At 35.5% G+C, this 23,819-nt stretch overlaps 4 protein-coding genes across 7 annotated transcripts in view; 2 read left to right on the top strand and 2 right to left on the bottom strand.

Moving 5' to 3' along the window:
• LOC113050241 (RIPOR family member 3-like) overlaps positions 1 to 4,436 on the top strand; it is a 30,660-nt gene extending 26,224 nt beyond the window's left edge. For all 3 annotated transcript variants that reach the window (XM_026213029.1, XM_026213028.1, XM_026213030.1), the window contains 8 exons: positions 187 to 379; positions 470 to 599; positions 900 to 1,055; positions 2,230 to 2,388; positions 2,595 to 2,797; positions 3,621 to 3,704; positions 3,870 to 3,960; positions 4,100 to 4,436. In XM_026213029.1, coding sequence (XP_026068814.1) covers positions 187 to 379; positions 470 to 599; positions 900 to 1,055; positions 2,230 to 2,388; positions 2,595 to 2,797; positions 3,621 to 3,704; positions 3,870 to 3,960; positions 4,100 to 4,197 — 1,114 coding nt within the window. In that variant the 3' untranslated portion in view covers positions 4,198 to 4,436. The remainder of the gene's footprint in view (positions 1 to 186; positions 380 to 469; positions 600 to 899; positions 1,056 to 2,229; positions 2,389 to 2,594; positions 2,798 to 3,620; positions 3,705 to 3,869; positions 3,961 to 4,099) is intronic.
• A 722-nt stretch (positions 4,437 to 5,158) lies between these two features.
• On the bottom strand, positions 5,159 to 7,217 carry LOC113050240 (bladder cancer-associated protein). The gene is made up of 2 exons (XM_026213027.1): positions 7,197 to 7,217; positions 5,159 to 5,966 (listed from the first exon to the last, which is right to left on the bottom strand). The coding sequence occupies exon 2, from the start codon at positions 5,845 to 5,847 to the stop codon at positions 5,584 to 5,586; it is 264 nt and encodes an 87-aa protein (XP_026068812.1). The 5' UTR covers positions 5,848 to 5,966; positions 7,197 to 7,217; the 3' UTR covers positions 5,159 to 5,583.
• A 111-nt stretch (positions 7,218 to 7,328) lies between these two features.
• LOC113050239 (transmembrane protein 74B-like) lies at positions 7,329 to 10,616 on the top strand. 2 transcript variants are annotated; one of them, XM_026213026.1, is made up of 2 exons: positions 7,329 to 7,485; positions 9,805 to 10,616. In XM_026213026.1, the coding sequence occupies exon 2, from the start codon at positions 9,854 to 9,856 to the stop codon at positions 10,553 to 10,555; it is 702 nt and encodes a 233-aa protein (XP_026068811.1). In that variant the 5' UTR covers positions 7,329 to 7,485; positions 9,805 to 9,853; the 3' UTR covers positions 10,556 to 10,616. The 2 variants fall into 2 exon arrangements, with proteins under 2 accessions (XP_026068811.1, XP_026068809.1); XM_026213024.1 differs by lacking the exon at positions 7,329 to 7,485 and adding an exon at positions 8,285 to 8,466.
• A 4,434-nt stretch (positions 10,617 to 15,050) lies between these two features.
• LOC113050238 (proteasome inhibitor PI31 subunit-like) lies at positions 15,051 to 18,294 on the bottom strand. The gene is made up of 7 exons (XM_026213023.1): positions 17,938 to 18,294; positions 17,546 to 17,698; positions 17,360 to 17,442; positions 16,538 to 16,726; positions 15,996 to 16,049; positions 15,617 to 15,778; positions 15,051 to 15,504 (listed from the first exon to the last, which is right to left on the bottom strand). The coding sequence occupies exons 1-7, from the start codon at positions 18,064 to 18,066 to the stop codon at positions 15,453 to 15,455; spliced, it is 822 nt and encodes a 273-aa protein (XP_026068808.1). The 5' UTR covers positions 18,067 to 18,294; the 3' UTR covers positions 15,051 to 15,452.
• Between the last annotated feature and the right edge of the window lie 5,525 nt (positions 18,295 to 23,819).

Here is a 23,819-nt window from a genome sequence, read left to right as displayed (position 1 = left end):
GATGTTTAAATGCCTTTACATGGATATGATATTACAAAACATTTCTGGCATATAAAAATATAATTGTATAACATGGTTAATGTAAAAAATTTAAATAGTGATAATATTATAGTATTCATTATTATAATAAAATAATTGAATTAAGATATATATAAAATTTGTAATTTTCTCTCTCTCTCTCACTAGGATTGGTTCAGTCAATGAGAACAGCCTGAAAAGCATGCATCTGTTATCTCAGGATAATGCCTCAAAAGACCCGGCTGAAGGACTGGTCAGACACAGAGGAGATGGTGCAGTAAAGCCATCACTCAGCACAGGGGTCTACAGTCTGGATCAAGCTCTTGAAACCCACCTCAGTGTCTGCGCAGTGCTGCTGAGGGTGAGGAATCAGTCTAACCAAATCATCAGACTCTTGTCAACATAATTGTTTCTTTGTGTCTGCATAAGTCCACATTCTGTCTTCTTCCAGGCTCTGAGATGTTCGGACTCTGATCTTGTACACAAAGACATCACGGAGGAGCTGTTGCGGCAAGTTGACATGCTGGAAAAAATCAGTGCTTTGTCACAGAAGATGATCGAGGAGATCTCAGTTACAGAGCGTAAGTACAGCAACATACCAGGCCTTGAATGAGTAAATAAACGACTGAAAATAGTTTTTTCTCAGATACTAATAATTGAGATTTATAGATTTCCTGCAAACGCTAACTTTTAATATGACAGAGTTTATGATCAATTATAACAGATTTTCTTTCCCATAGTGTTTAAGGGTATTGGGTAACCCTAGAATATGCAGTTATGTGCTGTGACTGTTACTTTATACTGCCGACGATCACAGGCTCTTTCCCGTGTCAGTGTGAAGCGCTCTAGATGCATTAGTCATGTGTGTGGATGTGTGTCAGTGTTGGCCAGAGCTCCTAAGGGGATTGAAGTATTTTGGAAGGAGTGCTGCGAGAGTGACTCGTCTTTCTGCTGCTCCACGGATGGGTTTCTCAGGACACTGCGCAAACATTACATCCACAAAGTCAAAGCCAAACAGCCAGGCCAGGCTGATGAAGGTCAGCCGCTCTGTTCTTTTCCAATGCTTCCTAAGAACTGAATCCACAAACTGATGAAATAATGCTTCCGAGGCAGAATGGAATACAATAAAATAAAGGAATACATTTTAGAAGATATTTTATTATTATATATTTTTCTTCTTTGATGATTTCATTCACAAACTATTTAAATATTAATGAATTAATTTCTGCAGGACCTTTCTGTTTTATTCTGTTCTGTTCTACTCGTTGCTCAGAATTTATTTCCATTCTATTCTATTCCATTCTATTTATCCAACAACAATACAGTCCATCCATTTGTAAATAAATATCTAATAATATCTTATTATGTATAGGATAGTGGTATATACTTTTATATTATAATTCACTGTATGAGGATTATTAATAGTAGCAGTAGCAGCGTATTTTTCTGAAGGATATTTCTATTATAGGCATTTCTGCTAAGAATTGGTGTCTCTTTAAAAATACTACTTGTATTGGCTTTAAAATAATTGAACTATCTTTGTGTAATATAATATATGTTTATTATATTTGTCCTTTAGAAGTCAATGTTTAATTTTCAAACAACTAAAATACATTAGTTTGTAAATAAATCTCTAATAATATTTAATATATCAAATTTATGAAATAATGGAATTAAATGTTATATTTTACTATATGATTTATGTTAATATTCTTAATATATTAATACTATTATGATTATACCGTATTTTTTTATGGAAATATTTCTATTCTATGCATTGATTATTAAGAGTTATTTTCCCTTTGAAATAGTCTAGTAAGCTTTCCATGAAAAAGAAAGATCTATTCTATTCTTCAAAAAGCCTAAATTTGTAAAGAAATATTGCATATTTTTGCTGTCTAAAATAGCTGTATGTATTTTATTCTTATTCTTCCTTCAGAATTTAATTAATAAACTAAAACCCAATAAAGTGTAAGAAATAAATCTCTTCTGTTCAGTATTGCTTCAGAAATGTCAAGACTATATTCAGACATTAAAAAATAATTGTTCTGTTGTTTGTAAAATAAAACAAATATATCTTGTGTTATGTGTTCTGTTATTTTTCTTTTAGAAAGTAATTCTCGCACAACTGAAATAATTTACTAACTTGCAAAAGAAATAAAGGTTTGTCTTCTCTTTCTGATTCCTGATGGAGTCTTCTTTTGTCTGCAGTTTTCAGTCAGTTGCTGCATCAGGTGCAGTGCAGCTGTATGATGGCGTCTGTGACTCCGTGCACCACAGACCGAGTGACTGTGTTTCAGCTCTTAGTCTACCTCAACAGATGGAGTATCTCTGACTTTGGGGAGCACATCTCTTTCCTCTCTAAAGAAGGTAACAGCTTCACGGTCTTCACAGACACAGCTCATTTTAAGATGCAATCATCAGAGAAACTAGTCTGACATTGAGTAAATAGAGATGCTTTTGTCTTTATCGGTTCACTGTGAGTTTACTGCTTTTATCATCAGTCCATCACCCTCCCAATAGATCTCATTAAGAGACTTCCCTCTGTGTTTCTCCCTCGGATCGGTTCGCTGCAGTGTATCTGATAGCCAGTCTGGAGAGTCCCAAGAGGAGGCGAGCTCTGAAAAAGCTGAAAGGCAAGCGCATCTCTGAGCTGCAGCCGACGGGACGCACCCTCCAGCTCCTGGCCAAGCTACAGACAGACGCCAATCACAAGGTGGCTTCAGCGGCCACGTCCTGCCTCAGCAGGGCCTCGCGGTCCAAATCCTTCAGGGCAAAGGTAAAAGAGTTGCTATAAAAAACATCAAATGCTTCTCATACCAAACAATTAAAGGGAAAGTCCAACCATAATTCAGTCATTATTTAAAGGAATAGTTCACCCAAAAATAAAAATTTCCTGAAAATTTACTCACCATCAGGCCATCCAAGATGTAGATGAGTTTGATTCTTCAGATTTGGAGGAATGTAGCATTGCATCACTTGCTCACCAGTGGATGCTCTGCAGTGAATGGGTGCCATCAGAATGAGAGTCCAAACAGCTGATAAAAACATCACAATAATCTACAAGTAATCCACAACACTCCAGTCCATCAATTAATGCTGTGTGAAGCCAAAAGCTGCATGTTTGTAAGAAACATATTAAACTATTGCTTCTGACAAAAATATCAGTCCATAACCTATAATAATGCTTAATCAAGTGAAAAATTACATCTCCTGTTGTTCTCTCACATCAAAAAGTGTTAATGATAGATTTGTTCCTCGTAAACAGTCTTTCATTTAACAAAAGCATGGTTTGGTGTGGATTACCTGGATTATTGTGATGTTTTTATCCGCTCTTTGGACTCTCATTCCGACGGCACCCATTCACTGCAGAGGATCCACTGGTGAATATCTTGGTTGAACTGATGGTGAGTAAAATTTCTGCCCTTTTTTCAAATAAAAACAAAGGAAAATATTTTGTAGAATGTTGCTAACCAAGATTCCCATTTAAACCCCAACCAGCTTCATTTTGTTTTCTAACATAATCAGATTCAAGCGTTTTAAGTGTGGCTTTAGTGAGCTGCGCTTTCTGTGTGTGATGTAGCTGTGTGGGTGTTTTATAGGCAGTGGTTCACTATACAGATCTGCTGAGAAACAGCAACACCCATGTTAAACATGAGGCCTGTCTGGCTCTGAAATGTCTGAAGGTATGTTCTGTCATCTAACAACAAATTGTTCAGTCAGAATGGGTTTATACTGAAGTAATGATGAAGCATGCAGAAATGAATTGAATTAAAAAAAAAAATATTCAGAAAGAAGTTATTTTAAATTGATAATATTTCACAATATTGAGTGGTTTTGTGGTTTCTTAGGCCTCAGAGAGCTCAGAGCACGTGGCTGAACTGTGGCGCTCCACAGATGAAGACCTGAGGAACGCTGCACGGGAGACTGTACTGTCCTTCGGTACGTGACCCTTAACCTCTGACTACTGCATCGGTGTCATGTGCTGTTTTGTCCCTATTTGGGCTGCGTCTGTGTACAGTTCTTCTTGTAAAGTACAGAGGTGCCGGTCACAGCTGATTTAAATGAATTACTTTCTTAGGTAAGAGAGGTCACATGGCATTCCAGCGTATGGACCAGATCTATGAGCTCCAGGACGAGGTTTACAAGAACCTGGAAACAGAAATCACAATCTTATAGGAAGACCACAGACCCAATCTGCTACCTGATTGGATGATGCTGAGACTGGAAGGTTTTTGTTAAAAAATGTCATCTGTGTGTGTACACATATTAAAGTATTTAATATGCAGTTGTATTATTTTCTATTCTCTTTTATATAATTTTAAGTGACATATTTATGAATAAACTGTCTTCTATATTTCTTATGTATCAAAATGATTAAACGTGAAATATATTGACAATAAATTTAAATAAGAGAACTTTGACTTGTTCATCAAAATTATTAAAGCAACCCAAAATCAAATGATTCATTCACTCACAGCTCTAAATATCCACGTCCTAAAATTTGGATTAGTTTATTAAAAAAAGATTCTAAAGCATAAATCTTAATGGTCATTTCAACTTTTAATAATACATTATTAAAATCAAAAGTTGTATGTGTTCACATTGAACGGACCTGAAATAACACGAACTAACAATTGAATTATGTATTTATGTTAAAACTAACAAAGATTAGTGTTGCAAAAAGGTGGAACATTTCCAGTAAATTTTGGAAACATTTTTTAACTGTGAATTAAATTTCCATCTATACTGTACATCTATAAAATGTAAAATAGTTACCCTATTTTATTATAAACTATATATTTCAATTTTATATTTGTCAGAACTTGATAAACCTGGTGAGACAACTTTAAAAACAACTGTTAATTACGAATAAAATGTTTGCCTAGTGAGCCGGTCTGTCTAGTGAAACCGCTTTCATGAGACTCACCCTGATAATTAAAAGCACTACGGGTTGTTGTATTTGGTTAACCACCAATTCCCCCCAAAAAACTGCACGTTTATCTGGCGCAGAATGGACCTGCAAGGAAAAAAACGGTGTGTAAAATCATGTTTGATCCACACAGCTGTTCTGAAGTTGTTTATAGCATCACACCGTCAAACAGCAGATGATATTTCACATGTACAAACACAAAGCTGCTCGATTTTGATCATTAGAAACTTTATTGAATTAAAAGTGGAGACAGCATTTGAGCTAACTCAGCAATGCAGAAGCATGTCTTCAGCTCAATTTGCATGACAATTCATCTGCCGTCTATCCGCTTAACACTTGTACTCATACTGATTATTGACACATGAACAAAAACCCAAAATGGCAATATACACAAACGCACACATTATCATCTACCCCTTTGGAAAAATTCAGCATCCAGAAATGAAAGAATGTGCACCGAATACAACGAGAATGGATCCCATGCAAGCTTCAGACGCCCCTGCGAGAAGATTCAAATCGTGATTTGTTACGGGTTACAGAGGAGAGCAGGTGTAAACATGGGTTTAAAGAACCGAAACTTCCCAGTGGCTCTTGTAATCGCAGTCCGGGGTTGTCCATGTTAAAAACCGAGCCTAGGTGCCCACAATGTTGGGGTCGTGTGCTGAGTCCGGCAGTGGAGAATCATGGCAGTGGTACAGAAAGCAGTTTCCCCAGCAGCTGTAGCAGATGAGAAACAATGCCGCCAGGAAGACTAAGGCACAAATGGTACACGGTTTCCTCTCCAACAGGAAGCTGAGCAGGTAGAAGCCCATGAACATGGAGTGGTTGAACCACAGGGCTGGATTTAAGGGTTTGGGGATCAGGAGCACCGGGAGTAACCACTGGAGGCAGTACATGGTCTCTGTGTGCTGTGCCGCCTAGTATGAGCTCAGATATCTGACGTGACACTACACAATCACAGATCCCTTGTGTATCTGTGAGGGATTAGACGCGGCGTCCAAATACCAGACGAGGCCTTTGGAAAAGGAGAGAGAAAAATAAAACTATTTAATACGCACAGCTTACAATAGTTTTACTCACACCTCCTTATAAGGCACCAAAGTCAAAGCATGCGTGTATTTTAAGAAATTGTGCTATTTATAGTTTCTGGCCTTGAATTCTACATGACAACAAGCTCAATTCTAGCTACAAAACAAGACCGCACCATTTCCATTTTGAAATCATATTTGACTAGTTAAACAATAAATGTTCCACAAAAGGAAGATTTAATAGACATTAATATGATACTAAAACTTTTAGCTTATTTTAATAACTGCATACATTTTGTTTAGTGGTTTTAAAGTATAAACAAATAGCAAAACATACGGATATATAATATCAAAATACATTTTTTTCATATATAAAATAAAGATTTCCCTTTTTTGACTGGCATTTCCTACACTGTTTACATCATTAATTGTCAACAAAGGTAAAAATGCGGTAACTAGTTTGACAATTACGGACATGGCCAATATTTCAGTTTGTGTTTTGATTGTTTTTACACTTTGCATACCTCTCAAAATGTTAAATGTAGACAAAATAGTGCAAATTTAGCCTAAATATTCCTGGCTTATTAATTGGATGCTTCAATATTAAAAAGTTATGTCTTTTAATAACTTTAATAAGTTTATGGGTGTGTATACTACAAAATAAATAAAATAGTGAAACATTTAGATATCTAATAAAAGCAGTCGTTTTAAGGAAAACAATTAAGTTTCTCCATTTAGTCTGACACTGCATACACGGTTTGTTTACATAAATTACTGAGAATCAACTACAAAAGAGAAATAATTTCAGTAATTAAGAACATTTTCAATATTTCATTTTTTTAGTACTTTGCACACCCCTAAACATTTTAACTGTACACTGAATTTCTCTATTTAGATAGACATTCCTTACATTGTTTACACGAATGTGTTAAAGAGATATAAATCTAGCAATTAATTTGACATTATAAATAATTATGTACATTCTACTTTTCAGATTGTGTTTTTTAAATGATGACTTCAAAACAAAACAGATATGAACAATAAAACATTGTGATGCTAGCGTGTTGGCTAACCGGACTTCTAGTACGAGTAGCATGTTGGCTATGTGTTAGCACGAAAATAAACCGTCCGATCACATGTTTAACAATATATGATCGTAGCAGTCTCAAATAAGCTATCTATAAAGTTTAAAAAGACAGAAATAAACACGTTCAGACCTGCCATTCTTTAAAGTCAATCCTGATCTCGCATATACGCCGTCGCCATTGAGTTCTTCAGGTGAATGCGTAGATTTGTGGAACTCTAAGGAAAGGACCCAATCGACGGCCGGTGTCCCGCAGATGCCTGATTAAAATTGATGTACTGTTAATTTGAGAAAGATGCAAATAATCAAAGATGAATGTTTAGTCATACATTTATTTATCAAATTCTCAGTTTACTTATTGCATACATGCATTGCCTTTCATCAAAGTATTGCATGATACTGGGATCGGATATACAAGGATTGTAAGTACTCTTATTTACACGTTTCATTTCCATTTATGTGTAAAATGTTACTTCTGTTTAACCGTGGCTCCAAGACCAAAAATGTCGATGTTAAATTTTATATCAACCTGCCAACCACATCCATTTAGCTTACTAAACTGAAACAGTGTTTGTCATTAATGTAGTTGTACTTAATGTAATTACAAGGTTGAAAGAAAAAAAAGTATATATTTGGTAATAATGCATAGTATTGTCTAATTGTGTTTTGCTGACATATGCACCCATATATACTGACATATATGCCCTTGGCCCACCACCTGGCTTTTTTGTGCTTATAACATCTGTTTGTGTTTCCAACATTGAAACTGATGGACACTAATTAGAAAAACCTTAAGAAATATATATGCTACTTGTATTTATACAACTTAAATATTATTATTGATATACCTGGATGGCAGATGAAGGATATTATCTGATCTCCCTTTGGCACACTCTTAGTAACATCAATGTCAAGGTAGGTACAAGGTGGAAAAGGAGTGCAAATATTATTATTTTTTGACAAATGGATGAACAAACAGCAGTCTTTTAGTATGAACCAATTCATAAATAATACACAGTTCATGATTAAACTCCAACACTAGATTTAAGTAGATTCTAATAATTCACCTGATTATATAATTTAATTAATAAACATATACTTTTTATATTTAATTAAATATAACGCATACCACCATAGAAACACCAATTAAGCTGATCTAGTGCATACTAAATTAGCATTTCCTTAACGTTAACCCATAAAACGCAATGTGTGCCTCGACAGCAGTGGGCTGCGGTATTGATGATGAATAATCTGACGTGTTGTTGCATTCGCGTTTAATTCTTTAAAATGACAGTGTATCTATCGCGCATGGCTAAATCTCTCCTCGAGATCTCCTTGATAAAGGTTTTCCTGTCAGGAGCATCCCACCGTTACTATGCTATCTGTGGAGCGATCGCCTGAAGGTAAGCTCGCTTTCTCTCACAGATAACATTAACCAAGCGAAGAGCGTACTAGCAGGTGCTTAATGGCGCGCGCTACATTTGTATTTCAATTAAGCTGTTTTGTAAATATTCAAAGGAAAACATAAAACGCTTGTGGTGTTACAAGGTCATATCTGAAACTATAAACTTACATAACGCGCATATGTGAGCTGGCACGGATAAATACTGTAGCCTAGTTATTTTCGCTCTTATGAAATGCGATTTTTACGCGCTTAGAGAAGCCAGGTAATACGGGCCACTCTCTGGTAAATCATATCGGAGGGGCTTAAAGATGTCTCCGCAGATAATCCAGATGGTTGTTTGTGTGTTGTGGGCTCTTTCATCAGTATTCGTTTCAAATATGGCACGAAAACAAGCCCGAAAACTATTGAAATGTCAGATGTCCTCATCTGTCAACACCGCAGATGCACGTGCTCGGGTCAAACGGGCAATCTGTACAATCATGATTTTGAACAAAGAAACAAATGCTATTGTAACTTATAGGAATTTATCATTCCATTTATGTCATGGCATTGCAAGGAATGTTAAAATTTGCGTGGCTTGAGAGAGGTTACATCGAATTTGGATGCTTTAAATTGTAATTTTGAATGTATAAAAGTTAAAATTGACGTGTAAGAAAAGAAAATAATAAATTCACTCTATTCACCTGTTATTTGGAGGAGGGTTGGGGAGGCGTGTGTGGAAACCATTTAAATTTCAATTAAAGGAAATTTCATTATATATATATATATATATATATATATATATATATATATATATATATATATATATATATATATATATATATATATAATATTGTTGATTAAACATTACTTTTGGATCTCCAGTAGTTGTAGTAGCAGTTGGGAAAGAAACTTTAACATGTTCCCAAAGAGAAAAAAAGGCTCCAAATTGAATGTCAAACCATAAGCAATGTGAATGCCTACTTCCATTGTCACTACACAAGCTTTTGGTTTGGATGTAAAAATACCAATTTGATAACTTCTGTCTTGGTCTGAAGATAACCTGATTGAGTTTTGGACACAGTTTGTAAGGTGATTAGTACTAAAACCACATTTAGCAGTTTTACAGTTTACAGTTTTTTGTTTACAGGCTGTCATGTTTTATAAAATAAAATAAATTATATATATATAAAATATTCAAGCACACCCTAGAAAACCAAAGTGATGTTCATTGGAATGGACTGGATATGAACTGATCTGAGTTAATTGCTGTTATAAATATTTCAAAGGCATCTACTGTACTGTATGCTTTCATGGTGCAAAACATAATATACTGTATGCTATTCTTTTTTGCAAGGTGAAATAAGAGGCTTTTGATTCACCATGAGAGAAAGTGGTCAGTGTCGATGGAGTCTCTGAATGCTGTGGAGCTCCGTGAACTGGGGGATAGGAGTAGACGAGAACCTCCTCAGGCTTCAGGACTTTGGCCTGCGGCTGGCATCGAGAACGCATCGTTTGAGGATGAGGATTCGGGAACGAGGATCCGTGTTACCTCCAGAACATCTGGTCCTGGGTTCACGTCCATTGACTCTCAGTCGAATCCGCTGCCTATTCGGAGAGAAGTGCTGTCACCGCGCTCCGAAGACGAACCTGAGCTTGAGTATAGCAGCCACCCGGTGGACTACGGCTTCATTTTCGCACTCATTTTCCTCGTAAGTGGAATTATATTAGTGGTAATTGCATACACAATCCCAAGAGAGGCTAAAGTCAACCCGGACAAAGTGACAGCACGCCAGATGGAGAAACTAGAGATGTACTACGCACAACTCGGTTCTCACCTCGACAAGTGTATTATCGCTGGACTTGGCTTGCTCACTCTTGGGGGAATGCTCTTATCGGTTTTATTAATGGTGTCTATATGCAAAGGGGAACTGTATCGCCGCAGGACTTTCGCTAGAAGACCCATGAAATCCTACGGATCCATTAATATGAGGATGAGACAGTTAGCTGAGGGAGATGGGAGGGAGACGCTTGTGGAATGTGAACCGAACACCACTGCAGACGCTGCGAACGGTAATCCGGTTCCTTCTGGAATGCTAAACACGTAGGACAGCTGAATCACATTGAAAAACTTGAACCTTGATGGAAATAGTGCTCGCAAGGCAGCTTAAATAAATGTTTTTGTCTCAAAAAGCAAATTGGTCTGAAAAAAGCAACTTGCTTAATTATTTTGAATATATAATAAAATAATTGAATTATTAATTAATTGATCAAAAGAGAAAACAAAAAGTAGATTACATAAAGACTAGATTAATCACTTCAATTGTAATTACACTGAGAAACTTATTTGAATTGAATCTTTTTGTATTTTCACATATACCTGGGAAAGGAAGAAAACAAACTAATTGCTAATATTGCAATAGTGCCCTCTGTCGGGTAGATGTTCAATGGCAGATTCTTTCACTTCCATCTTAGATTTCTTAAGTATAATGTTTATATATATATATATATATATATATATATATATATATATATATATATATATATATATATATATATATATATATATATATATATATATATATATATATATATATATATATATATATGTATATATATATATATATATATATATGTATATATATATATATATATATATATATATATATACATATATATATATATATATATATATGTATATGTATATATATATATATATATATAAACAGACAGTTAATGCTGAAATCATGAAAACAAACTTTGAACTCACAGAAGGCAACCTGTCTCATTTTACATTCTCATTTTACAACAAAAAAAAATGAGTCATGCAATAATGTGAAAAATGGTTGTACTGTCTTTGGTTTTAAAATTGAAGCCATCATTAAACAATTTTATGTCACAATGCAAAATATTGTTAATCCTATAAAACAGGTTTCATTTTCTTTTGTCCCAAAATATACATTCTTATTTTCTCCTTTCAATTCTGGGGTCAAATGTGACATGTTTTCACATACAGTAACCTAGTCATGCTGACTTGCGAGCACTGTCATATTAACAAAGAAAACACGGTTGCACTTTATTTTACAGTACGTGTACTTACATGTACTTATAGTGTACTAACAGTGTATTTATCTAAGAAAGTTCTGGTAACACAAGGTAACTACATGGGTTAGGGTTAGGTTTAGGGGTAGGTTCAGGGTTAGTACCTAGTTTTTACACAGTTATTGTAATTACTATAGTAAGTACATAGTATGTACATGAGGAACAGGACTGTAAAATAAAGTGCTACCGAAAACACGCAAAAACACAGAATGTGACGATGCAAAAAGAAAAGTTAAAAACTCAAAAGACTGTTGAATGAAAGCACAACGGTGAAGTATCCTAATAACTCAACATGCTGCAGAACAAACAGCCATCAGCTACTTTACAAAACTTGAAATAAATGTCTGTATAATCTATAACACCACTAGAGTCACTATGAGTGGAATAACCCATATACAAGCTTTGATTATCCAAGGATGCAATATGCCTTAAGACGTTACAAATGTTCACCGTGAACACATTTAAGCTTGTTTCTATTTGTATACTGTTGGTGTTTTGTATATGTGTCTCACACTTACTCGTTGTCATCAACCCACATTCTTGGAGTGAAGGCAATGTACCGCAACCAAGGGAATAGACATGTGAATGCTTAACGTTTTAAATTTAACAATATTTATCAGTATGGTAAATTAGTAGATTTCTTCTAACAATAAAAAAAAAAAAAATTAACATTTACTGTAATGGTGCAATATGCATTAGATACCAGTAGAGAAATATTATATATGTTTCCATATCAGTGTTCAGGTTACAAGGTTGTTGTCTTCATAATGACACAACAGATACATGCTACTGTATGCTTTAAGAATATGCTCATCACCAACCCTTTCAAAACAAAGCTGATGTTATATCACATAAGCAGAGGTTCATGTACGTGATCCCAGATGAAGCTGTCCTCACTTTACTCTGGTTTTCCTACTGAGGTAGTAGCTGACTTTTCTAGAAGTAGACTTTTCAAAATCAAGATTGTAATCAAAACTAAGCAGATGTATTACACACCATAGATGTAGTAAAGATTACCCTGCAAAGTTATGTTTCCAGGTGCGGGGTATCCAAAATCCAAGATCTCACTCTCTGGCCATCCAAGAAGATGTAGATCATCAGAACAGATTTGGAGAATTGTTTGAATTGTGTGAACTACTCTATACTGTCCTTTGAATATTTGGTGGTGTAAAAAGTGTGATGCGTTCACATGCTGCTTGATGCATCACTAACTAAGTGCTGTTTAAAGTGAAATGGACTAGTTGGAAATGTTTCATTGATACATCATTAAATCATAGTATTAACTGTAAGATGTTGGTTATGGTGTGATGTAAAGGTATAAGTAAAAGGGAACGTGGTAAATTGCTTTCACATCTTCAGTTGTGTAAAATATAGTCTTGTATGCACAGAGGAACTAGTATTGAGCACACTAAGCATTTATCTTCCATCAAATCTGTGCTGTTGGTCACATTGCTGCACAAGCCCCTAAATGAATGTCAGTGTCATTTAAAGACATTAGGAAATGTCGTAATGCTTTTACAAAAGGACAGCCTGAACTGAGCAAGTCATTGTATCAAGAAAGCGTTTTTTTTATTTTTTTTTATAAATTTATACTTTTTTTCAGCAAGAATGAATTAAATTGATCGAAAGTTACAGTTAAGTCATTTATAACGTAACAAAATATTTCCATAGAAATATGAAGCAGCACAACTGTTTTAACACCTATAATAATAGGAAATGTCTCTTGAGCAGCAAATCAGAATAATAGAATTATTTCTGAAGGATCATGTGACACTGAAGACTGGAAATTCAGCTTTGTAACACAGAAATTAATTACAGTTTAAAATATGGTCAAATAGAAAAGAGTTATTTTAAATTAGAATATTTCACAATATTACTGCTTTTACAGCAGTTTTAATAAAAAAAAATGCAACCACAAATAATTTCCTGAATAAATATGGTTATTTCAATAATATTGTGTACTGCAACATGCATACTGAAAAAGTGCAGGTATTGCAGAAATATTAAATGTAGTAGGGCAGTATGCTATACAAATGAGCACAATGATGGGGCTTGTAATCGTTAGAAGCAGCTGCTCATCTTTGTTAATAAATTATCATCAGTGTACAATCTGTGAAGGTTAATCATGAAGTCAGGCTATAAAGAGCTCCTAGAAAACACACACACACACACACACACACACACAACACTGCAGAGGCTTAATGATGTGCATAATGCTTGTGTGGGCCAAACAGACTGTTATGTATTCAAATGAAATCCAGTACCACAGTACTTTTGGGTCAATCAGTTTTTTTTAATGTAGAGAGCGGGGGTGTTTGAATTGCATGTGTACAATGTGAGCTGTGCATTTCAAGTCTGTAACCACTTCATGTGTATTCAAGGCAAATGTGTCACCTTTTATACAGTTTTCAAACTGCGTGAAATAAATGGTTTTGTTGCTATACCCATTTGAGTCATTCATATACATGGAACGGCGAAGAACCTAAAAATAGCATGGTATAGTATCCCATTAAATGTGAAGCACAAATGTGTTTTTTCTGTATCCTGACTCTATATCTAGTTCTATATCTTCTAAAACCCCTAAACAAATTGTCACATAATTCTGACAGTATAATTAGTGCAGTCATGCTTAGAGGACACTCAAGGGTGTCTTTATCTCTGGCAGTAGAGGACAGTCGGTCACACTGACAGTTTGGTCATCATGATTCACTGTGTCCATTACAGGCATTGATTTCCACTACATCTGCTGCTGCTGTCCCTCTCACTGAAGCCACCATCTCCAGAAGCTTTGCTTTTATCTACTGATTCTTTAAAGAGACCGGAGAGCAAGTTCAGTGCAATTACTCGTAGATGAAAAGCCCTTACACAGATATAAGCACATGTAACATTTCAGATGATACGTTTAAACTATATTTTTACTCTAATGAAAAAAAAAATGTGATGGGTGTTTACCATGCAATAGTGCACTAAAGTGTGTTACTGGGGTGGTCAAGCAGTTATTATTGTTAACTAAAACCATTAAAAAATACTTTTGGTACTTTATCCCAAGCAACTTACAGTGCATTCAGGCTAACATTTTTTACCTAACATGTGTTCCCTGGGAATCAAACCCACAAACTTGTGCTGCTAACAATGCTCTACCACTTGAACCACAGGAACAGAAATGTTAACAGAAAAAAACTATATATATATATATATATATATATATATATATATATATATATATATATATATATTTAATTTATTTATTTTCGGTAGTTTATCATTGTAGTTTAGTTTAACTTGAAGTACTGAAATAAACTAAAGGTAATAAATAAATATGTATAATAAAAAGTATTCATTTATTGAAAAACTAATAATAAAAATATCTAATAAAAATGATTAAAACTCAATAGAATTACTAAAACAATGACTTAAAGTGAAAACTACAAAATAATTCACATTACATACAATATAAAGAACAAACAACAATAGTATATGACTGGTGCATCAGTCAATGAAATTGGTTGTTTTCAAATGTTTTATTATCTAGAAAATTAATAGCAAACCAGTATGACTCAAATCTTGACAGTTTTAGAAGGTATAAGCTATTTTAACAGTATCTTTAATATCACAAAAATATTAATCACATTGGAGAAATATGACAGAATAAAAGCAGTTTAACTGACCAGTGCAGGAGTCAAAAAAGGGCAAACAAAGAAAATCTGAAAATCTTGAATTATCAGTGATTATTATTATAATTTTTTGTGGCAATTTCAAAATGAAAACCAACTGCGTTATATTTTTAATAATAATTATTTAACAGAATTATTAAGAGTAATTCTGTTTGACCACAACATAGTTTATTCAAACACAAGGTGCATATCACTGCAGAACAGCGAGAACTATGGGATGTTAGTGCGTCTACATGAACATGTCATCATATCCTGGTGGAGGCATGTGATCAGGGTCTGGCCTGAAAGGTAGAGCAAAACAAATTTATCAGAGGTGATGATATGATGTCAAATGAGGTAGTGGCAGTTTTACAACAGAAACTCAAACTGTAAATAGACCATTAAAGCTCTTACCCAGGTCTGTGTCGCCCAACCGGCCCGAATGGGTCAAAGCGTGCACCAGGGGGCACAGCGCCGGGAGGAAGGACTCCAGGAATACCAGAGGAGGGGTCAAACCCTGAGCGTGGAAACCCGGCACGTAATGGATCCACAATCATCCCTCCTGCTCCTCTTCCCCTAGAGAAAGAACCAAGAACAAGAACAATTAATAATTCAGTGAGCATGGTCGTTCCTTGAAGGTGCAAATATTCTTAAATATTCTTTGATATCTGTTATTCTAAGAGGACAAACCAAGCATTTTTGGTGGTCCAAAGATACTTCTGTATCTACAGGTCAACACGCATGATGCATTTAAAGTTGACTGTTTTGACAAATAATTGATGAGATTTCTCACCCGAAAGGGTCCAGATCGGCACCGCCTGCGGCAAATGGAGCCATCGGATCAGGCCTAAAAAAAAACAACACACAAAGAAAGACATTTCAGAAACGTTCTGAAATGTTCTCATTTTTTATTTCTGCATTTAACATTTTAAAAATTTAATTTGTAATTTTTCTTGAAATTAGTTTTAGCAGTCCTGTATTTATACTTTAAGTATTTTCTAGTTAATTATTCTGTTGGCTGGTGAGATGATAGACCTACAGACCATGAGAGTATAAACACAGGGGACTGACTATCCTATTTCATATTTAAGCTGTTTTTAAACAGCACTGACCATAAAAGTGAAATCACAAATGATTCATTGTGCATATTTTCACCTGCCATCAAACAGATGTTTGTGAACCGCTGGCAGCTTGAATGCTGTTAGGGCAACTGTGCTAGACAAATCTCCACTGACTGGATCTCAAAATGACCCAGAAATTCCCTTAAAAAGTTGACACCCCTAAAATTGATCTATAATTTGCATGAGATAAAGGAATGAGTTGATGAAAGTTCACCAGTTGTGTGGGTGTCTGCTTGGAGGGCCTCTGGTTGGGATCAGGAGAGGATCACTGTGAGGGTCCCTTAAGTTTGAGACTCTTTCGCTTTTTGTCTTCTTCTCTGTTTTTCCTTGACCCTCTTCTTTTTTAGGGGGCAGCAGTGAGGACTTTAGCTTCGTGATCAGCTCGTCTGTGTTCTTAAACACGCTGAAAGAGCAGAATGGATATGTTAAAGCAGGTATACATTTATTTTTGATTCATCTATACATGTTTTTGAAGATTGTATTGTTGTGTCTTATGATTTATGATGGCTAGAGAACACGTATGATATTAAAACCATCCCAAATACGTAAGCATTGAACATTTTTTTGAAAGAAAGAGAGCCTGAATATGTCCAGAAGTAATTATTTAAAAAAATTAAAAGAAATTCGAACACAGAAGATTCTCAGATGAACAAAGTTTTAAAAATATTTAAGCATTTATATGAAACAGAAATTTGCAACGTTGTTTTTTGATCAATTTAAGCCATGCTTGGCAAATTAAAACTATCACCATCTTTAAAAAATATAAACAGTTCCAAACCTTTATACAAGTGTATTTACACGAATATAAATGATGTTGCATCATTGTGCATATAATTTTTCTAATTCTTCTCCCCTAACCCACGACTGGGTTGTTAAAATTGTAACCTACAGTAAAGAAATCTAAGTTTTTTATAACATATAACACCCCATTAACATGAAAAACAGGCCAGAAAATGGTGTAAAACATTTTAGACATTTTGCACTGATAATGGAGTGCATAAAAACCATGAAACTGCACACAAATAAGTTCACAAACCTTTCAAAAGTCTGCAGATTGGCTTCATCAACATACTCACTGATGTTAACTGTGAGATCGGTTACTTTTTCTGTCGTGGAGTCCTGCAAAAGATGTGATAAAAACATTGAGTCTGACATTAATCTCTCATCTGTGATGGCAGGCCGTGCAGTAATGACTGAACTGCATGTAATTCAGCTTTATTACCATTAGATTGAAGATCAGGGTTGAATCCACTGTGAAGGCTTTGAGCAGCAGGTTTGACTTGTCATCATTTGATCTGTATCTGAGTGCGTACAGCTCCTTGCTTTCACTCCAGCCGGCTGGAAGCAGTTCTGACTTCTTCTCTCCATCTTTAGGCTGTTTGGAAAATTGATAATTTCTAATCAGGCAAATATTTGTGATTCCTTGCACTTAAAAAACTAGTACACAATTTGCTGCAGATGTATGTTGGTTTGATATTTTACGTAATGCAATGACAACCAGATATTTTAAGTGTGACTTATGTGTCTTTTTGTATGACACTGTAGTAAACGCACATGCCTGATTTATTGCGACAGATTACCACGTATAAAGAGTAAAAGTCAGCATTGCCTTACCTCATCTCCAATGCCCAGACATTTATAGCCACTTTTCACTACTTCCCAGTGTACAAAACAAATCAGAGCATCTTGGGAAGAGGTTATTGAGTTTGCTACGCAGTTGAAGAGCAGCTCCAGTCCTGCCATCTTTAAACACAGTGATATTCAGAAGAAATGAAACCAAAACAAACCGCTGTCTGCGTGAAAATAAAAAGCGACTTCACTCTGAATGCCTAGCGTATGGACGCCGCAACTGTAACTTTAAATATTTAGCTTGAATTTTAATATAACCTGCGTTTTGCAAGGTCTACATGTTTTTTTAAACCTATATTTCAGAAATGTTTATTTTTGTTTGTCACGCTGAAGCGGTCCGAACAGAAATATTCCCGACTGGAAACAACTAATTGAACCTTCGTTCCGCTGTCATTAAAAGCGAAGAGACACTTTTGAAAAGAAAAAAAAAATCCAAGTAATTTCAAATATCTGATTTAGAACACTCTTTGACACTAATCAAATAGAAACTGATATACCCTAGCACCCGCTATATCAATCATATACATTTTAACCCAAATATTTTAGAGTTTATTCGAATTATTACGATCGTTTGTTTGTTTGTTTGCCTGGAAATGTTTGGTGTTTTGTTTGTGGAGTTAAGTGTGTAATCCTATAAAAGATCGCAATGTAAGTATTACAGCTTTTGATTAATTTATAGTGTATACCTTATACAACGTGATATTATTCACAGTACTTTTTTGTAACATTTAAGTACTTTCTATATATATATATATATATATATATATATATATATATATATATATACACACACACACACACACACACACACACACACACACACACACACACACACACACTACAGATCAGAATAATATATATATGTTTATAATATTACATTAAATAACATTACATTTAGACATTTATCAGACACTTTTATCCAATGCGACTTACAAATGAGGACAATTGAAGCAATCAATAACAACAAAAAGAGCAGTGATATATAAGTATAACACGTCTCAGTTAGCTTAAACACAGTACACATAGTTTTAAATAATATAATAATAATAATAAGAAGAAGAAGAAGAATAAACAGATACAATAGAAAAAGAATAGAGCAAACTAGTGTTAGAGGTCTGATAACGGCCCACCACTAATATATATATATATATATATATATATATATATATATATATATATATATATATATATATATAGATATATATATATAGATAGATATGGGTTGGGAGCAGGGTCTAAGTGAAGTGAAGTTAAGTGAAGTGAAGTGAAGTGACATTCAGCCAGTGCTCTGCATTTAACCCATCCGAAGTGCACACACATAGAGCAGTGAACACACACACACACTGTGAACACACACCCGGAGCAGTGGGCAGCCATTTATGCTGCGGTGCCCGGGGAGCAGTGGGGGGTTCAATGCCTTGCTCAAGGGCACCTAAGTCGTGGTATTGAAGGTGGAGAGAGAACAGTACATGCACTCCCCCCACCCACAATTCCTGCCGGCCCGAGACTCAAACTCAGAACCTTTCGATTGGGAGTCTGACTCTAACCATTAGGCCACGACTTCCCCTGTCTATACTAGGCGAGCTATGATGACTTTCACCTTGATATTTTAGCACGGATGTATGCCTAACCAAATTGCACTGTACGGGGCGAGGGCGAGTCTTCGAACCTGTGTATATGTCTACTGTGAAATTACCACATCAAACGTGACGTGCTAACATGGATGCAGCTGCAGCCGCCGGGTTTGCTTCAGGGAATAATTTTTTTTTAAGAAGCTTCCCAATGGAAACCTCGACAAGACGCACGCCTGTTTCACACATAATCCGTCTGCAGTGTGTATGCAGTACGTGTGCATTACGTGTGTGGAGCAGAAGCAGCACGGACTCATACTCATTGTGCTTTCACACAGAACGCGTTTGCAGTCCGCTACTCGGTACGTGAATGGTGGGTGAAAACGAAACGATGGGTTTGCTGGAACCACAGTTCAAGCAGTTCTGTCTTGGCAAGACTGAGTTGAATGTGATGGTCCATCATCCAGCAAGAAATGTCTGTCAGACAAGCTGAGATGCGAATAGCTACCGTCGGGTCATCAGGATGGAATGAAAGGTAGAGTTGAGTGTCATCATCATAGCAGTGGTATGAAAAGCCATGTTTCTGAATGACAGAACCTAATGATGCCATTTAGATTTATTTATTCATTTAATCTTTACTGGCTATGTTATGTTTCTTGTTTCTTTTGTGTATACATTTATTTAATTAATGTTTACTGGCTAAAATATTAATTTACATATGGGATGAGGACGTAAACATTATGAAATAATAACTACCAACATTAATATGCATCACAGTTCAGTGCATTATATTCCTTCAAGTGAGCGTTTTAAGCTTTGTTGTGCTTTAAAATCGTGAATGATTTTACTTGACATTCTCAAGCTAAAAATAACCAAAACATCAACATCTGGTTTGACTTACAGTGCACTGAAAACACATTGCACAGAAGCTTACTTCAGAGCGCAGGCCTGCTGTCTAATCAGTGCTTCAGTGTTGCTCACATTCAATTACAGCACTTACAAGAGCCCCACAAACCTTTTAACTTTTATTTAAAGAACACATAGATTCACTGCTTGGATATTTTCTGCTTTGACAGAATTTCTGTGACTTTCTCCTCTAGTAAACTATAAATACTGTATTAAACAAAATACTGTCTGTATATAAACCATGATGTATTGAAAATCTGGTCAATGAAGAACGCTGTGAATTTGTGGATAGTTATGCAGTTGACATGATTTTGAGTGTTTCATGTATATTAGTTTTTTAATGGGGTAAGATTTATTTCTTAATGTTTTTATTCAGCAAAGATGCATTCATCTGATCGAATTTGTCAGTAAAGACATTTACAATGTAAAAAAGATGAAGCAGCACAACTGTTTTCAATAATCTGATAACAATTGAGAACTGCAGCAAATCATAATATTAGAATGGTTTCTGAAGGATCGTGTGATTCTGAAGAGTGGAGTAATGATGCTGAAAATTCAGTTTGCATTACAGGAATAAACATTATTTAAAATGTTAATAATATTTCACTGTATACTATTTTATTGGATTTTTGATCACATAAATGTTAATTAATATTGTTTATATAGCATGTCAAACTGCAGAACACTTCTGTCACAGCTTGACATTTCTTGTCAAATACTCATTTGCTCTCAAAGGACTTTTGAAACTTGTTGTTTTGCCATTCTGGCCTCCAGATGTGTGTTTGATGCCCACAGCAATCAAGAGCCTGTGCGTCAGCTCAGTGTCGTCTCTGTATGATGCCACTCAAAGTTCAAGGGTTCATGATTCATACAGTAGCTCCCCTTCAAGAAAGATTTATTACTACAACATGAGAGTAATATACAGTACTGCCTACATCAGCCTTTACTGCTGTCATATGTGTACTCAGAAGTATCTGCTTTAATTAAAATTATAAATGGCAACAGTAATGTCTTACTAGACTTTTGTCTAGATCACTTTTCAGCCTAGTATATAATATATTTGTAACTTTTTTAGCTTGAATAGGGAAATTGCACGGTACCCCTAAAAACTAGTAAGTTACTTGAAAAATAAAATGCTGTAGAATCATTGCAAACTCCTAAAATGACTCAATAGAAACTGCATAGCAACATCCTAGCAACCTCCCATAGCACACTAGCATTTGTCACTTTTTCCTCTCACTGCAGTGGACAGACGTCAAACCCAAAAAAAACAAATGCAGTTTTCATTTCCCTGTTAAAGACTTTAGGTCTTCGGATTGGAAAGAATAGATCAGTTCTCTTCTCAAAGTCTTGAAGATTTACTGTCAGTCTGTTAGGTATGAAGCTCTAGAGCCAGCTGTCTTGATGGCATACGTTGACTTCAGATCACATACATAGAATAAGGGATCATAGTTTCAGTCGGTTTGTTCACACAGGTTCAGGTTTGTCTGAAAATAAGGCCACCATGTGTGAAGGTTTTCATCTGGTTGCCTAATGAAGTCCAGACATGGCGCAGCATTATCACGAAAAACAAACTATTCAGTTGCACATGAAAGCAAGACCACCTCCAAGAAGCTACTTACACAATAACAGGTCACGTGATAAAACATCCAAATGAACTGTATTATGGAGTCATCTGACAGTCAGTACTTCCGTAGTTTTTATTATTATTTTATTTCTATAAATATTTTATGTTAATTATTTTGTTATTCTAGCATTGTGCCATACATCTGCATAAGCTTAGACACAAAAATATTTATGTAATTATAAATTGTGGTTGCTTAGTAAAGGTTTTACTGCATGACAAAATCACAATAGCGTGGTTGCAAGTAGCATTGTAAGAAAAATCAAATATTACCAAGAAATGCTATAAATCTTCAAAACATTGTGTTGAAACACATGCAAATAGACATGCAACTATAAAAGACGAAAGATGGATGGATGGATGAGGGTGAATGCATGCTGAGTGTGAGATGTTGTTAGCGTGCTTTGGCTGCTCTTGTCCTGTTGAGCACATTACACACAGTCCAGGTGGAGCATATGGTCCTTGTTTGAGATGCTTTGCTACTTTATATAGCTGAGCTGAAAAAGTCTGTGAAGACTTTTGCTTCTTTTCTTTGCACTTCAGAGTGAGTCTCCACTTCTTGTCTTTCTCTTTTACAGACAGATACTGCTACCATTCCCAACCTGTCAATCAGCTAATATTGTAAAACCATCCATTAAACGTTACTGTAAATGTTCAGTTTTGAAATGACTGACAGGAGGGTGGATTGGCCCCTGAGTTATTTTTTTAAACAAATTAATACTAAAAGGATATGAATAATAAACCTCACATTTTATTCCGTTTGAGATAGCTTAACAGAAATATCTTCAAACTCACATTCCATCTGTGGAATATTGGAGGAATGTTTCATGCATTCCATGTACATTGTCCACTCCAGACCTGCAGACTTTGAATACAATCATGGCCAAAAGTTTTGGCAGTGATATAAATTTTGTCTTTTGCCAAGTTTGCTGGTTAAGCTGGTGTGTTGTTCATTCACATTGTTTCTAGATTATTGTGTAGTGATCAGATGTATTTTTGATCAGATGTATTTTTTATTATTGCCGAAAGCTTCATTGGCCAAAAATTGAACTTTTTACATATGCATGCACACACGCACGCACACACACACACACACACACACACACACACAGTAAACTGACTAAACATATCAGCAGTAAATGTGAAAGTGTGAATGAGTACTTGTCAGGTAATATTACTATCATACTAATTAGATTGTAAGAGCAGACTGATTGCTATAAAAGGAGGCAAGAAGTGCTTCTGATCATTGTTCTTGTTAGCAATGGTTACCTGCAAAGAAACACGTGCAGCCTTCATTGATTTGCATCAAAATGGCCTCACATGCAAGAAAATTGCTACAAAGAATATTGCACCTGAAAGAACCATTTACTGGATCATCGAGAACTTTAAGGAGGGAGGTTCAACTGCAGTGAAGAAGTCTTCAGGATGTGTCCAGTGTGTCCAGTAAGTGTTTGGACCGTCTCCTCCTGAGGAGTCAGCAACAGAATCATGTCAGAACCAGTGCAGAGCTCGCTCAGGAATAGCAGCAGATTGATGTGAGAGCATCTGCACACGCAGTGAGGCCAAGGCTTGGTGTCAAGAAGGGCTGCAAAGAAACCACTTCTCTTCAAGAAAAACATCAAGGACAGACTGAAATTCTGAATACAAGGATTGGACAGCAGAAGACTGGGGCAAAGTTATTTTCTCTGATGAAGCTGACTTTCAGCTGTTTAGGACACACAAAAAAAAGATTGTTCAGAGAAGAAAAGGTGAACGCTACCATGAGT

The sequence above is a fragment of the Carassius auratus genome, chromosome 31 (genome assembly GCF_003368295.1).
Source record: "Carassius auratus strain Wakin chromosome 31, ASM336829v1, whole genome shotgun sequence".
Lineage (NCBI taxonomy): Eukaryota > Metazoa > Chordata > Actinopteri > Cypriniformes > Cyprinidae > Carassius > Carassius auratus.
This window is presented reverse-complemented; position numbering and strand designations above follow the sequence as displayed.

What these genes read in the sequence shown, in the direction of transcription:
- LOC113050238 (XM_026213023.1), bottom strand. Translation starts at nt 18,066, where the DNA reads ATGGCAGGACTGGAGCTGCTCTTCAACTGCGTAGCAAACTCAATAACC. An exon ending in GCCGATCTGGACCCTTTCGG is followed by an intron (nt 15,779 to 15,995) that starts GTGAGAAATCTC and finishes TTCTTTCTCTAG; the next exon opens with GGGAAGAGGAGCAGGAGGGA. An exon ending in GTTGGGCGACACAGACCTGG is followed by an intron (nt 15,505 to 15,616) that starts GTAAGAGCTTTA and finishes TCTACCTTTCAG; the next exon opens with GCCAGACCCTGATCACATGC.
- LOC113050240 (XM_026213027.1), bottom strand. Translation starts at nt 5,847, where the DNA reads ATGTACTGCCTCCAGTGGTTACTCCCGGTGCTCCTGATCCCCAAACCC.
- LOC113050239 (XM_026213026.1), top strand. Translation starts at nt 9,854, where the DNA reads ATGGAGTCTCTGAATGCTGTGGAGCTCCGTGAACTGGGGGATAGGAGT.